Source organism: Crassostrea angulata, chromosome 5 (assembly GCF_025612915.1).
Source record: "Crassostrea angulata isolate pt1a10 chromosome 5, ASM2561291v2, whole genome shotgun sequence".
NCBI lineage: Eukaryota > Metazoa > Mollusca > Bivalvia > Ostreida > Ostreidae > Magallana > Magallana angulata.
In genome coordinates this window covers 25138810-25153672 of record NC_069115.1, presented here as the reverse complement: position 1 = coordinate 25153672, position 14863 = coordinate 25138810, and the positions used below count along the sequence as shown (strand labels likewise).

The window sequence follows — 14863 nt, the reverse complement described above, 5'->3', positions numbered from 1 at the left end:
GAAACTGTTGACTTATTCAAATTTTTTGATTTTTTTTCTTCAATCAAGCCAAATATTACACAGTTATGCAGTACTTGATAATGCCTCGCTGCCGCTGATAAATAAAGACGTATACACTGTGTATCTGATTCATTTTAATTTGTTGAGATTTATCATTATTTAATGAAGTAATGGAGGATAAAGCTCAACAAATTAACCATAAGATCTTCCTTAATTTTTTTTTTATTATTTTTAGGCATTAATTTAGAAAGGAAAAAAAACTAAAGGTTTAAAAATTGAATTTTGTTCCTTAAGGTGGAAGAACACATCATCACAAAATGGCTGACCGCTGATCGAAACGACGTTTCGTTTTATAAAAATGATTTTATCGACTTCAACATGTAACTTACTCCATAGCCGAGTGGATAAAGTGTCGGACTTTGATCTGTAATCCCGAGTTTGAATCCCGCAGGGGCTTTTGTTTTTACTTACTGAAATAAATTTTTTAGATATTCATTTTTTCTCCCCAAACTGCAAATTTTTCGCTTATTTGACATATGTACAGTTTATTTATCATTTTATCTTTTATAATCAAATAATGTCCTGTTAATTTGAGTGACGTTTTCGAGGTGTGTAATTCCACCTTAATCATTAATCAGAGATCTCCATCTCAAAAATATAGTCCAAATTTGGCAACGGCCGTCCATACCTATTAAATGACCCAGGTGAGATATTGTGTTCCGTGCTTGTCCGTCGTCGTCCGTTAACTTTTGAATATCAACTTCTCAAATACTATACCGAGCCAATTTAGTCCAAATGACATTTGTTGTACAAAATGAGGAAGTAACTCCGTCACACTAACCCTATCTAAGAGACTTGAATTGTGGGAAAAGCTGTTTAAGGAAATCTTGAATATTGTCTTCATTACTCCTTGACTTCTACTTATTATAAAAAAAAACTATATGAATGATAGTCGGGGTTGTGTTTCTATCAAGGTTTGTTATTTCATGACCCAAGCTATAAAGGTCATAGTAAAAATTAATTCTTTAAAGTCTTATTTACTCTGAATTATCAATTAAACAAGATGAGTGAGTGGTAAGGGGGGGGGGGGAGGGGGTCTATCAAAAGTGGAAATTTCTCGTGGTGAAGGAAAGATTTGTTCAGTCACAATCTATGCCCCTTTTTTACTTAAGTTCCTTCAGCTTGCTCTACCTCGACTGCCGACTACTACATGCAGTTTCTGCTTCTATATCTTTCTAATTATAATAAATAATTTTGATTGGTCGAAAACTTAATCAATATTGTTTTTATTATTATCATAAAAGTTCTCATGATTTAACTAGAATTATCTCTTTAAGATATAACCACAGATACATATAAATGGGAAAGAATATTACATGTATAACAATCTCCGATCCTCAGCAATGTTCGATAACTCTAAATTATCTGGGATTTTTTTATTCGTACCATAAACCTGCCTTTTATATATAGACATAATTAATACGTCTTCTAGTGGTAATATACATGTAACGATAAGATTTTCAATGAACTGGTTGGCTTAGAGGTCGCAAGGAGACCAACTATACAGAGGTAACCGATACCGATACGGGTTTTTTTCTTATTCGATCTCAACTTGTATATTTACTCCCCTACATCTATCGTGGCTAGAATTGCAATAACTTCGTAAAGTGCATGGATGCAATCAGTAAATTTCTTTTTATTTCTTTTCATCTATAAAGTTTGAAGGATAGATAACATTTTTATGAGGAAAAAAATACTTTGAAGCTGGGGATCGGAGAACACGTCTTAAAAGGGTAATAATATTATTTTTATGGGCCGTGCCTTCACTCAAAGGTCACTGCATCAGAAATAAGCATAAATATTAAGAAACTTTTTAAATATTGTGGATACATTAATTAACAATGGTGTCACAGAATGAATTGAAGTTCATTGTATGGATATAAACGGAATAAGAGATTTTTTTTTTATTCAAGACACTGATTAAATATTGATGTTACTCTCAAAGCATCCTGACCGCTGATACATGTATAGTGGCATACATGTATGATAGGATCACATTAATAGTGGAGAGTTTTTCATAAAAGTATATATTGGGGGAGGAAGAAAAAATGTACTCTGAAAACACGGGAAAGCCCTTTTCATGGATTAATGTTTTCTAAATAATAAATGATTCATCTAAGAGGGACCTGGCTCCGGGATCATGAAAGATCTTAGGCTTAAGTCAGAGTTATAATCATTCACCAAAAACGTATTAACCATAATTTTTAACTTAAAAAGTGTGTAGGTAGCAACAAGATAAGAAAACAATCCTAAAACATGATTCGAATTTTGTTTGTACGTTATTATAAAACTTATAAAATGCATGCAAATTCTGACTTAAGTCTTAGATAGCTTCATGATCTTGTGGCCAGGTCACGGTTTTATCTTTTACACCATTAAAATTTTCAAATTTGAATTATTTTCCATTTTTATGGAAAAAAATGCTAAACTAAGTTTAATTAATAGTTTTAATGGGCAACAAAAATTGGAATGTTACCTGTTAGTTTAAAGCTTATGTCAAGTTTTTGTTTACATGTAGAGGAAAAACATTCTTTTAAAAATGAAATGAGATGTGAGAAACAAAAACTGTTTTGTTGTGTTAACATAGAGCTAAAATATGATTTGATGGAAAATTGAACAAAAATGTAACTATTGTAAACGAAAACCTTGACGAGCAGAGAGAGAAAGAGAGAGAGAGAGAGAGAGAGAGAGAGAGAGAGAGAGTGTGTGTGTGTGTGTGTGTGTGTGTGTGTGTGTGTGTGTGTGTGTGTGTGTGTGTGTGTGTGTGTGTATGTGTGTGTTTATTTACTTTAGCTTAATGAACCGATGGGCCTCATTTGCTCGATCAATGCCAAACGTGAATGTATCTTTTTTCTTAAAAGCATGCATTGATAAATAAGACCTTTGGTTAGATTGTAAAAATCAGTTACCGTATAAACTTTTAAAAATTGCTTAGCTTTTAGTTAAATTCTTCTTACCATTCAATTAGCATAAGAATTGCAAATGAAAAGACCAACCATCAAAGTTAGTTATTAAACATTTTACTGATAATGAAAAAAAAAACTAAGTTGTCAGAAGCACCTCCTGGGATAAAAATAAAACCTTTAAAAGAATTAATAATTCTATTTTCTAATTATTGTCTCAATCAACAAGTCATGTCTCACCAACAGATAGAAGGATGTGCGGATATTTACTTGTTCTATAAAAAATATAAATGTTATGTTAAAAAACAAGTTCAATGTACAGTGTACCACAAGCTTCAACTACAGCCTTTTTATTGTTATTTTGCATTTTGAATTATTCATAAAATATATATTCACAAAGAGCACAGACCAATCATAGAAAACCTTGACTGAAATTTATTTGTTGTGGCCTACAATTACAAAACAAAATCCCACTTGTTTTGGCAGTTGAAATAAAGTTTATTATGTTTTAATGTTTTTTTATTGGTATAGTCTTTTAAAAAAAATGAATGAGTGTATTCTTTGAAAAGGAAGCAATATATCTCTGGTTCATTAGCTGTCAAATGCTACTAACGTCACGAAATGTGATCTAACATATGATATGCATCCCATTATCCCACTTTTCATTTGTGTATCAAACCCAACGATGTATGTTTGTTGTTTGCCATTAAATTATCCATAGCTGTTTGTGTATTTAAAGGAAAAACATTTTTTTAGTGAGACACAGAACCAAAAACACTTAAAAATTCTAGGCCATAGACTTCCACCAAAACAAATCTTTCTCATCACGATGTACTTTAGCATCACAATGCACAGGGGCCAAGCCCGTTTTAACATTAATTTCAATGTAACCATAAATAAAGGTATGGTGTTCCGATGGGGCCACTTCGACCTTCGCACTTTCGCCTTTAGGTCGAAGATGCGAGAGTGCGAAGTTGCGAAGGCGAAAGTGCGAGAGTGCGACGGCGAAGGAGCGAAAGTGCGAAGATGCGACGGCTAAGCGCGAAGATGCGAAGGCGAAAGTGCGAAGGTGCGAATGCGAAGGAGCGATACTACTATCGCTCCCTCGCCTTCGCAACTTCGCACTCTCGCCTTCGCACTTTCGCACTCTCGCCTTCGCCTTTTTTGATAGCATTCAGAAAGTCTCGGTCGATTACATAGAATTTGATGCAGGCACCTTACTCGCCAAGGTTTTCCGATTAATCTATGATATCATTGGTACGCATGCGCTAGGCCATTGTGCTTACTATGAATGTTTATAAATATTTTAATGTGTATATGTGACATATATGTTTACCAGTGCTGGCTATGCCTAATCATTATATACTCCATATAAAATGTAATGTCCGCCATAATGTATACATATGCACTTCCAGACTCCTGTCACTTACCAGCTGTCTGTTTACCGTAGATCAAACACAGTAACATTCTAATTTCATTACTAGTATGCGACACTCCTTGCTGATGTATGGATCTAGAGGTGGAAAGGGGGTCGCCCCCCCCCCCGGAAAATTCAATACTAATAACTTCACACATACAGTAAAGGGGGAGAGAGGGTCCGGATCTCATCCCCCCCCCCCCGGAAAATTTAATTTTATTAATTATACTAGTATATAATAAAATCTCCAAAATATGTCTCGGAACCCTCCCCCACCCCCGACAAATATAATTATTTATCCACCCCACCCCCTATAGAAAAAGTTATGGATTTGCGCAGGCTGTTGAAAATAATTTCTAATAAGTTCATCGTCTGCCTCAGATGCCATTTTATACAGCTAAAATTGTCTTTAAACGATAGAGAGCTCCACAATTATAAAAAGGCGAAGGCGAAAGTGCGAAGATGCGAAGGCGAGAGTGCGAAGATGCGAAGGCGAGAGTGCGATAGTAGTATCGCTCCTTCGCCTTCGCACTTTCGCCTTCGCATCTTCGCGCTTCGCCGTCGCATCTTCGCACTTTCGCTCCTTCGCCGTCGCACCTTCGCACTTTCGCCGTTGCACCTTCGCACCTTCGCACCCTCGCGCCCCGACCTAAAGGCGAAAGTGCGAAGGTCGAAGTGGCCCCATCGGAACACCATAGAAAGGGGTCGAACTCTGACCCAGATAAAAAACTACCAGCTCGCTTCAAAAGCCTAATAAATCAATTATTTTTTACAACACTTGCATTATGCGTGTTTTTTTCTTCAGAAAAATAATGTCTAAGATACACTCATGCTGAATTTCAAGTTGATGGGTCTTAAAATAGCGAAGATATACGTCATTATTCTCTCGAATTCGCCAGTTTATTTTCACTAGGACATTTACCGGTCCAGGGCACACGGTGGGATTTTGCCTCTGACAACAGCAGTATTGCAACAAGTCGAGAAACATTCGCACTAATCTTTTAAAATCTCACATCAAACGCACGCTATTTACTTCCTTAAATTCCGATAAAATTCCGTAAATACTCTCCAAACTTAACTTTTATTCTGTAGCCACATCAACTTCTGACCAGACCGGCCATTGTGATAGAAAATGTTAAACTCAATTTCATTGGTTAATATTCCTGATGGTCCAATCAGAATCAGTATTTCTCGAAGACGTCAAAATGGCTGGCCCTGTCAGAAGTTGATGTGGCTGCAGAATACAAGTTCAGTTTGGAGAGCATTTACGGAATTTTATCGGAATTTAAGGAAGTAAGTAGCGTGCATTTGATGTGAGATTTTAAAAGATTAGTGCGAATGTTTCTCGACTTGTTGCAATACTGCTGTTGTCAGAGGCAAAATCCCATCGTGTGCCCTGGACCGGTAAATGTCCTAGTAAAAATAAACTGGCGAATTCGAGAGAATAATGACGTATATCTTCGCTATTTTAAGACCCATCAACTTGAAATTCGGCATGAGTGTATCTTAGACATTATTTTTCTGAAAAAAACACGCATATTGCAAGTGTTGTAAAAAATAATTGATTTATTAGGCTTTTGAAACGAGCTGGTAGTTTTTTATCTGGGTCAGAGTTCGACCCCTTTCTTTATTTATGGTTACTTTGAAATTAATGTTAAAACGGGCTTGGCCCCTGTGTCACAATGTAGATATCAGATGTCAATTGTTTTACCACATAAACAAAATCTGCAGGTTTTTCTTTGATTTGATATGCACCCTTTATACATGTTTAAGTTATTAGTCAAGACATTTTGGTTGGTGAAAGAAACTTTTGACGCACATTTACATAAACTTTTTTTTCATTGAAAATGGAAAGCAACATGCTAGTAAATAAAACGATTTTATTTTATTCACAATATCTAATGGTCTGACATTGACAAGATGCAGACCCTGAAATGCACTACTACACCAGCTGTACGTTTCTCGCACGCTTCTCACACGCTATACGGTTTGTACGATACGATACGTTTCTCGCACGGTACGGTACGTTTTTCATACGATACAATACGCTTCTTGTACGATACGATACGTTTCTTGTACGATACAATACGTTTTCTACACGCCTTCCATACGGTTTGTACAGTTTCTGTACAATATGAATTTAATTTCTAACAATCGATGATAACAAAAACATCTTATTCACATTAATTTCAAAATATTTAGGATTATCACAAGTTTAAATAAATACATTATGTCGTCAATAACAATCTTAAATATGGCCTTATAGACAAATACCCGCCGAATAACGTAGCTGTAAAACTTGCGGGGATGCGCTAATTACACCAAATGTACACAGGAAATGTCTCAATCCAAAAAATAAAATACATACTACACATGATAATGCTACATTTCAAATGATTAAATTTTAAAATGGATAATTTTAATGCCGATTTCCTTGAAAAAATGCATTTTGATTTCAAATACTAATAGGTTTTTTATATCAGGACTTTTTTTCATTCGTTTTAGGATGAAAGGATAGACAATTAAAAAAACTACTTTCAAAATCTATGTATCACTTTACTCTTGTAAGATTTCGTCTTACAAACGCCTCTATATTTTTCTTAGAATTAAAAAACACGAAAACATTAATTACAAGATAAGAATTCTGAGAAAGGACGAATAAAGAGTTATGTGCTATGTATTGTTTGTTTAAAAACAATCTCTGTTAAGTCACCTGAGCCGAAAAAAATTGCTAATGAACAAAAGCTACCATGTTTTCTCATTCACTCTTTTCTACAATGAATTCATATGTTAATTTTCCCCGTTGAAATTTCTTTTTTCGCATGTGTGTGTGTGAGAGAGAGAGAGAGAGAGAGAGAGAGAGAGAGAGAGAGAGAGAGATTCACTTTGACACGCATTAATTTGAGAATACAGAAACGAACATTATTACGGGCCGCCAGAAGGCGGTCCGTTATTTGATATACATTTAAATATTGTAACTGCGTTTCTGCGGGATAGCTTTTTGTTTACAAAATTGATAATATGCTTATTTTTATGAATTAAATATAAATTATTTGCATGTAGAACTATGTTTTATGCTTTTAAAAAATATTAAATATTTTTTGTTTTGTTCGTAAATGTAAATTAGGTCATAGACTGTCGTGTTAGGTGCGTTTTTATCGAGACTATAATCCATTCGGGAAATTTCGGAGTTTTTTATTCTTTTCAAAACAATGTATCGAGATCGGTATATGGGACATACTAAAGACCTGAAATACCAAAGACCTGAATGACATGAAATATTATAAAAATGATATTACTTCATACTCTGGCAATAATCATACAATTACTGTTAGAAATGCTTACAGTAACGAACTCGATTCTTAATAATAGTAGTAAAATGTTCAAAATGTGTTGCTAAGAATATATTAAAATTTACCATAAAAATTAGTACAACCAACTCATTATTTTCTTCTTTGTGGTGTGTTTTTGATGTAAACAACCAATGGTGATTCATACAACAATCTTATTTTTTGCGGCCCATTTGACGCTTGCGTCAATATGATTTCTTGTATTTGTATGATATCAGATTAGATTACATCGAACATCACAGCGTGTTTATCCGTTGATGACTAAATAATTTCTACTTAGGTTTCATCGGGGTAAGCATTCTAAGATTTGGAAATCAAATGCAATTTTCCGTTATGTAAATTTACCACGTTCTCTCTCTCTCTCTCTCTCTCTCTCTCTCTCTCTCTCTCTCTCTCTCTCTCTCTCTCTCTGAAATTCTTTTCTGCAAAAAAACCTTTTTACTACTTCTTTAACCCCTTAAACTAAAATAAGAAAAGAAAGAATTTGTAACAATTTAGCGCGATTTGCCGCTGTATATTTTCATCTACCGGGCAATTTCTCCACTTTGTCTATTTCTCGCATGTATTTTCTCTGCATTGTCGCTACCTCGGTACGTGCATTAATCATTAAAGTAAGCATTTTATTTTAAAAGATTCTCAATAATTATTTCAAGGTTATAAAATATCCGTAGAGTATTAATTTTGTGTATTTACTTTATTTTTTAATTCCATGAATACAAATACATGTACATATGCCATCACTGTATGGAATTATACTTCCCCGTTAATTGGTAGTCTGCAGCGCATTTACTAATTCTCAGTGTATATCTAAAAAAGGTGTGTTCATTAAATTGGCCTGAATCAACAGAAATTATGCAACATGCTACACAGGCATGTAGCATCGTTTTTGAAAGAGCGGGGTGAGACTTATTCAATTTCTTGAGAAGCAAAAAAAAAAAATTACCAATCTTCATAATCATAATCATAAATTTAACCATAAAAAATGGGGTGGGGAGGCAAGTACCAAAACTTCTATTTTAATGTTAATTTGGATAGTTATCCCTTTTTACATCCTTTCAAGGATGAGGTTAATGGACTGCTTCAAAATTAAATTTTTTATATGTAAATTTAAGTAAAATGTCTGTTGGAAAAAAGAGTGGGAGCGGGAGCTTTCTCGTCCTGGTGCAATTTTATATCCATCTCAACTTGGATCAGAAACCTAGGGATGGGAATTGAGTTTTTCCTCGACAAAAGTGATGTGATCCTTTGACATGTCCAAGTTAACCTGTCCCGTGTGATGGTAAAGAAATCTACAATGTTAAATCATGCATAAATCTTCATTGCAGCCTTGATCAAGACATACATGTACACGAAGTCGTTTAAATATTTTTTCGAGGTAGGGGAACAATTCTCTGTAATCCATTACAAGACACCGACTAGTACTTGTCATCTTTTTAAGCATTCTTTTAGAGGACCTAACCGTATGTTGTCACAAATGATGGAATCTTAAAATAAATTTGGGTCTGATCCATATCTTTAAAACCAAATATGTTTAGTATTTATATTTGTCTGTAATTTAACTTACGTGTGACATTGCCGTGCATTTGTACAAGGCTGCTATCAAAGAACGCTTTGATGCGGAAAAAAAAACCACTTTTAAAACAAATTTATGATTGTTTCGTGGAAAGTAATCTCGTGATATAAATAAATTTGAATAATCTGATACCCTTGGATGGTATTTAAATTTAAAAGCAACAAATCAAACACATTTATAAAGTTAAAGCACACCTCTTGGTGCCCTCGTAAAATATATATATAAGAACTGTTGGGACAAAGACGAACAGTTTAGATTCAAAAATGATACATCAAATGTATATCGTTTTTGCTGCTATTGCAGCATCTGCTGTGTCTAAAAGTGTATTTTCTCCAAGTTTGCTGGATGAAAATACACATCTTCTTACCAGGGAAAAAAACATAGGAAGAGATAATGGTGCAGTTGATGATACATCTACTGCAGAAAAAAGAAATAATCGTTTAGATCTGCTCAGAAGTATCCTAGAGAATATTGAAGAGGAAAAGCGAATGCAATTAGAAGAAATGCAACTCAAGAAACGTATGGGCAGCTCAAGTCAGGAATCGGAGGAAAGTGAAGAATCGGAGGAGTCTGCATCTAATGAAGAGAAGAAACGGATGGTCTTGAAAAAGGAAAACCCTCTGAAAGCACTAGAAGCAATGCAACTCAAGAAACGTATGGGTAGCTCAAGTCAGGAATCGGAGGAAAGTGAAGAATCGGAGGAAAGTGAAGAATCGGAGGAGTCTGCATCTAGTGAAGAGAAGAAACGGATGGTCTTGAAAAAGGAAAAGCCTCTTAAAGCACTAGCAGCAATGCAACTCAAGAAACGTATGGGCAGCTCAAGTCAGGAATCGGAGGAAAGTGAAGAATCGGAGGAAAGTGAAGAATCGGAGGAGTCTGCATCTAGTGAAGAGAAGAAACGGATGTTCTTGAAAAAGGAAAACCCTCTGGAAGCACTAGAAGCAATGCAACTCAAGAAACGTATGGGCAGCTCAAGTCAGGAATCGGAGGAAAGTGAAAAATCGGAGGAAAGTGAAGAATCGGAGGAGTCTGCATCTAATGAAGAGAAGAAACGGATGGTCTTGAAAAAGGAAAAGCCTCTTAAAGCACTAGCAGCAATGCAACTCAAGAAACGTATGGGCAGCTCAAGTCAGGAATCGGAGGAAAGTGAAGAATCGGAGGAAAGTGAAGAATCGGAGGAGTCTGCATCTAGTGAAGAAAAGAAACGGATGGTCTTGAAAAAGGAAAAGCCTCTTAAAGCACTAGCAGCAATGCAACTCAAGAAACGTATGGGCAGCTCAAGTCAGGAATCGGAGGAAAGTGAAGAATCGGAGGAGTCTGCATCTAGTGAAGAGAAGAAACGGATGGTCTTAAAAAAGGAAAACCCTCTTAAAGCACTAGAAGCAATGCAACTCAAGAAACGTATAGGCAGCTCAAGTCAGGAATCGGAGGAAAGTGAAGAATCGGAGGAGTCTGCATCTAATGAAGAGAAGAAACGGATGGTCTTGAAAAAGGAAAAGCCTCTTAAAGCACTAGAAGCAATGCAACTCAAGAAACGTATGGGCAGCTCAAGTCAGGAATCGGAGGAAAGTGAAGAATCGGAGGAAAGTGAAGAATCGGAGGAGTCTGCATCTAGTGAAGAGAAGAAACGGATGGTCTTAAAAAAGGAAAACTATCTTAAAGCACTAGAAGCAATGCAACTCAAGAAACGTATGGGCAGCTCAAGTCAGGAATCGGAGGAAAGTGAAGAATCGGAGGAAAGTGAAGAATCGGAGGAGTCTGCATCTAGTGAAGAGAAGAAACGGATGGTCTTGAAAAAGGAAAAGCCTCTTAAAGCACTAGAAGCAATGCAACTCAAGAAACGTATGGGCAGCTCAAGTCAGGAATCGGAGGAAAGTGAAGAATCGGAGGAAAGTGAAGAATCGGAGGAGTCTGCATCTAGTGAAGAGAAGAAACGGATGGTCTTGAAAAAGGAAAACCCTCTGAAAGCACTAGAAGCAATGCAACTCAAGAAACGTATGGGCAGCTCAAGTCAGGAATCGGAGGAAAGTGAAGAATCGGAGGAAAGTGAAGAATCGGAGGAGTCTGCATCTAGTGAAGAGAAGAAACGGATGGTCTTGAAAAAGGAAAACCCTCTGAAAGCACTAGAAGCAATGCAACTCAAGAAACGTATGGGCAGCTCAAGTCAGGAATCGGAGGAAAGTGAAGAATCGGAGGAAAGTGAAGAATCGGAGGAGTCTGCATCTAGTGAAGAGAAGAAACGGATGGTCTTGAAAAAGGAAAAGTCTTTTAAAGCACTAGAAGCAATGCAACTCAAGAAACGTATGGGCAGCTCAAGTCAGGAATCGGAGGAAAGTGAAGAATCGGAGGAAAGTGAAGAATCGGAGGAGTCTGCATCTAGTGAAGAGAAGAAACGGATGGTCTTGAAAAAGGAAAACCCTCTGAAAGCACTAGAAGCAATGCAACTCAAGAAACGTATGGGCAGCTCAAGTCAGGAATCGGAGGAAAGTGAAGAATCGGAGGAAAGTGAAGAATCGGAGGAGTCTGCATCTAGTGAAGAGAAGAAACGGATGGTCTTGAAAAAGGAAAAGCCTCTTAAAGCACTAGAAGCAATGCAACTCAAGAAACGTATGGGCAGCTCAAGTCAGGAATCGGAGGAAAGTGAAGAATCGGAGGAAAGTGAAGAATCGGAGGAGTCTGCATCTAGTGAAGAGAAGAAACGGATGGTCTTGAAAAAGGAAAACCCTCTGAAAGCACTAGAAGCAATGCAACTCAAGAAACGTATGGGCAGCTCAAGTCAGGAATCGGAGGAAAGTGAAGAATCGGAGGAAAGTGAAGAATCGGAGGAGTCTGCATCTAGTGAAGAGAAGAAACGGATGGTCTTGAAAAAGGAAAACCCTCTGAAAGCACTAGAAGCAATGCAACTCAAGAAACGTATGGGCAGCTCAAGTCAGGAATCGGAGGAAAGTGAAGAATCGGAGGAAAGTGAAGAATCGGAGGAGTCTGCATCTAGTGAAGAGAAGAAACGGATGGTCTTGAAAAAGGAAAAGTCTTTTAAAGCACTAGAATCAATGCAACTCAAGAAACGTATAGGCAGCTCAAGTCAGGAGTCTGAAGTAAGTGAAGAGAGTACTGAATCGGAAGGAAGTTATTCATCAGAAGAAACCGAGCGGGACAAACGAACACTGAAGGAATTTTTGCAAAAATTAAAGATTTAAACGGAAATCTTTCAAGCTGACATATCTTTTTAGATTTAGAATATTTTCACGGCAAGTTTTTTTTTTAAGTGAACAACACTGTGTAAGATTATAGTGATTTGAAATTATCATTTTTTCTTTTAACTTATCTTCTACTTGTATAGTAATTTTGGGTTTAAAAAAGCTTCTCTTAAAAACTGTGTAATTTATAACAAGTTACAATTACGCCAATTACAGAAAAAATCAATATTTCATTTGGTGTTGCTTTCTTTGCATTTACCCGTGCCATTGTGCAAGTTAAACGATTTGAATACCTGATACCTAAAGGCAAACATACCGTGAACGTGTTACTCAAAGCATGCTGTCATAATTGCATAAATAATTTTTAGAAATAAAGTGAGAAACCTGAATTAAGATGATTTCCTACCCAAATGGTGTCATAATTGATAAATCAGTACACTCTGCATTTAAAACGTGTATAAACCATTACTGGAAGGCCATAATATTTCATTCAGACCGTGTGTTAGTGATACTGCATTAGTACCAGTATAATCTATATAGTTATCTGCATGTTAAGAATGCATTGATCTTTGACTTCGTGTACTACATGCTTCAAAATATTGTACTTGTGCATGCATTGTAATGTTCAAAAAGTTTTAACAATTGATCTAATTTGATCACACAGCTATCTGTTAAAAATTTGAATAATTATTTTTCTAATATATGTCAACTTATTATAATTTTTAGAAAATGCAAATCAATTGACTATCATGGAAGAAATTTGACATTTTTGTCCAAGATGAAATTGATGCGAAACAAGGGTTTATGTGTTCTTAAACGGAGTTGTAGAAAAAAAATAAGCAAGTTAAAGATGACGTTTTTTTTCGAATGGAAATAAATTTTATTGCTGATAATCAAAAATCAAAAATCATTTGGTATTTCTATTGTATGGGATAGAACTTTGATTGAGGTGTAATTTCAGAAAACTAGGTTATTGACCAACTTTTTGAGTTCGTGGCCAATGAACATGTGTTTGAAAAATTAAAAAGAATCACTCAAAATATTACGCTGCAATTGAGATTTTCTTAATTATGAAAATTAAACAAATATATAAATCAACTCGTTGAAAATTGGAATACAATTTATGAAGGCAGTGTAACTAAACGTTTAAAAAGAAATGGGATTTGGGCAACAGTTTAAAAAAATATCTCATTCCAAACTCTACACATTTTTGATTCAATTTAACAAATAACTGAATGATGATACAATAAAATATTTGAGATTTAATACTACTTATGTGACCATTTTTTGCTATGTGACAACGCTCCTTTTAAAAATTACGCACTTTGAAAAAAAACATTGCGTGCAATACTCGTACTAGAATAAATGAGATAATACCAACAGAAAATATGCAAAATTATCACGAATAAAATCTTAATTTTTCTTAATATAGTGCTGCCAAAAATGCCAGAAAAACTTGAACTTCATAATTAAAATCCGAATTCGACATTGAACCCTGACTGCTACCTTTATTTTAGCTTTTCAAGTGCAACATTTATATATATATAACTCTAAAAGTGTAAAGAGAAAAATAAAGCAGTTAAAGCAGTTAATCGTGAAATTATTTAAATATCAAATACGAAATATCAAACATGAAATACAAGATAAGTCAAATTTTGTAACGATTTTCATATGTTTTTTGACTTTTTAGGGTTTTTTGAATTTTTTTTTTTCACAAAACGCGTCTTGTATCAGTTAATGAATTAAAAATGGCAATTGTGATTCTCCTTTACAACCCATTCGTTTCTGATACAAGATCAGTAATAAAACAACAACCTATTAAATGGACTAACAACGACATGCAGCAGCTTTAATCTATATATTAATACAATACTATTGAATATCAACATGTAGTTATAAGCTACAACACATAAAACTGAAAATATTCAAAATTTTAAACGTGTTTCCAGCTTTCCACAGGCTTTAACAAACTACTTGATAGAGAACTGGTTCTAATGAATCGCATGACTGAACATACCTGTACAGGTATTCAAAATGAAAACTTTATATAACCGGAATACATTCCTTACAATTACCAAGTAGAAATTGATTTCTGTCTGATTTAGTTCTTCAAACGAAAAAAAAATCACATTTGTAATGTGTTTCTAGCATAATATTTGATTAGAAATTTTTGAAAACTTGTTTTGCTTAAACAATATATTTAAAAAGAACTCAAAATAATGGAATTTGTCTGAAACGTGTTATGAAAAAGGGTGTAATATTCTGGCCAGAAAAATAACTAGACATGATTTTTTTAACCGTTTTAATAACAAGAAAAAAACATTACTTTAACCAAAATTGCTGAGTAGTGACCCCCCTTAAAA

At 35.1% G+C, this 14863-nt stretch overlaps 1 protein-coding gene across 1 annotated transcript; it reads left to right on the top strand.

Moving 5' to 3' along the window:
• Positions 1-9523: 9523 nt before the first annotated feature.
• Positions 9524-13544, top strand: LOC128184574 (kinectin-like). Its single transcript, XM_052854113.1, has one exon. The coding sequence runs from the start codon at positions 9567-9569 to the stop codon at positions 12498-12500; it is 2934 nt and encodes a 977-aa protein (XP_052710073.1). The 5' UTR covers positions 9524-9566; the 3' UTR covers positions 12501-13544.
• The last annotated feature ends 1319 nt before the right edge of the window (positions 13545-14863 follow it).

Bases quoted from the DNA above. Each gene is read 5' to 3' on its own strand.
- LOC128184574 (XM_052854113.1), top strand. From the start codon at position 9,567: ATGATACATCAAATGTATATCGTTTTTGCTGCTATTGCAGCATCTGCT.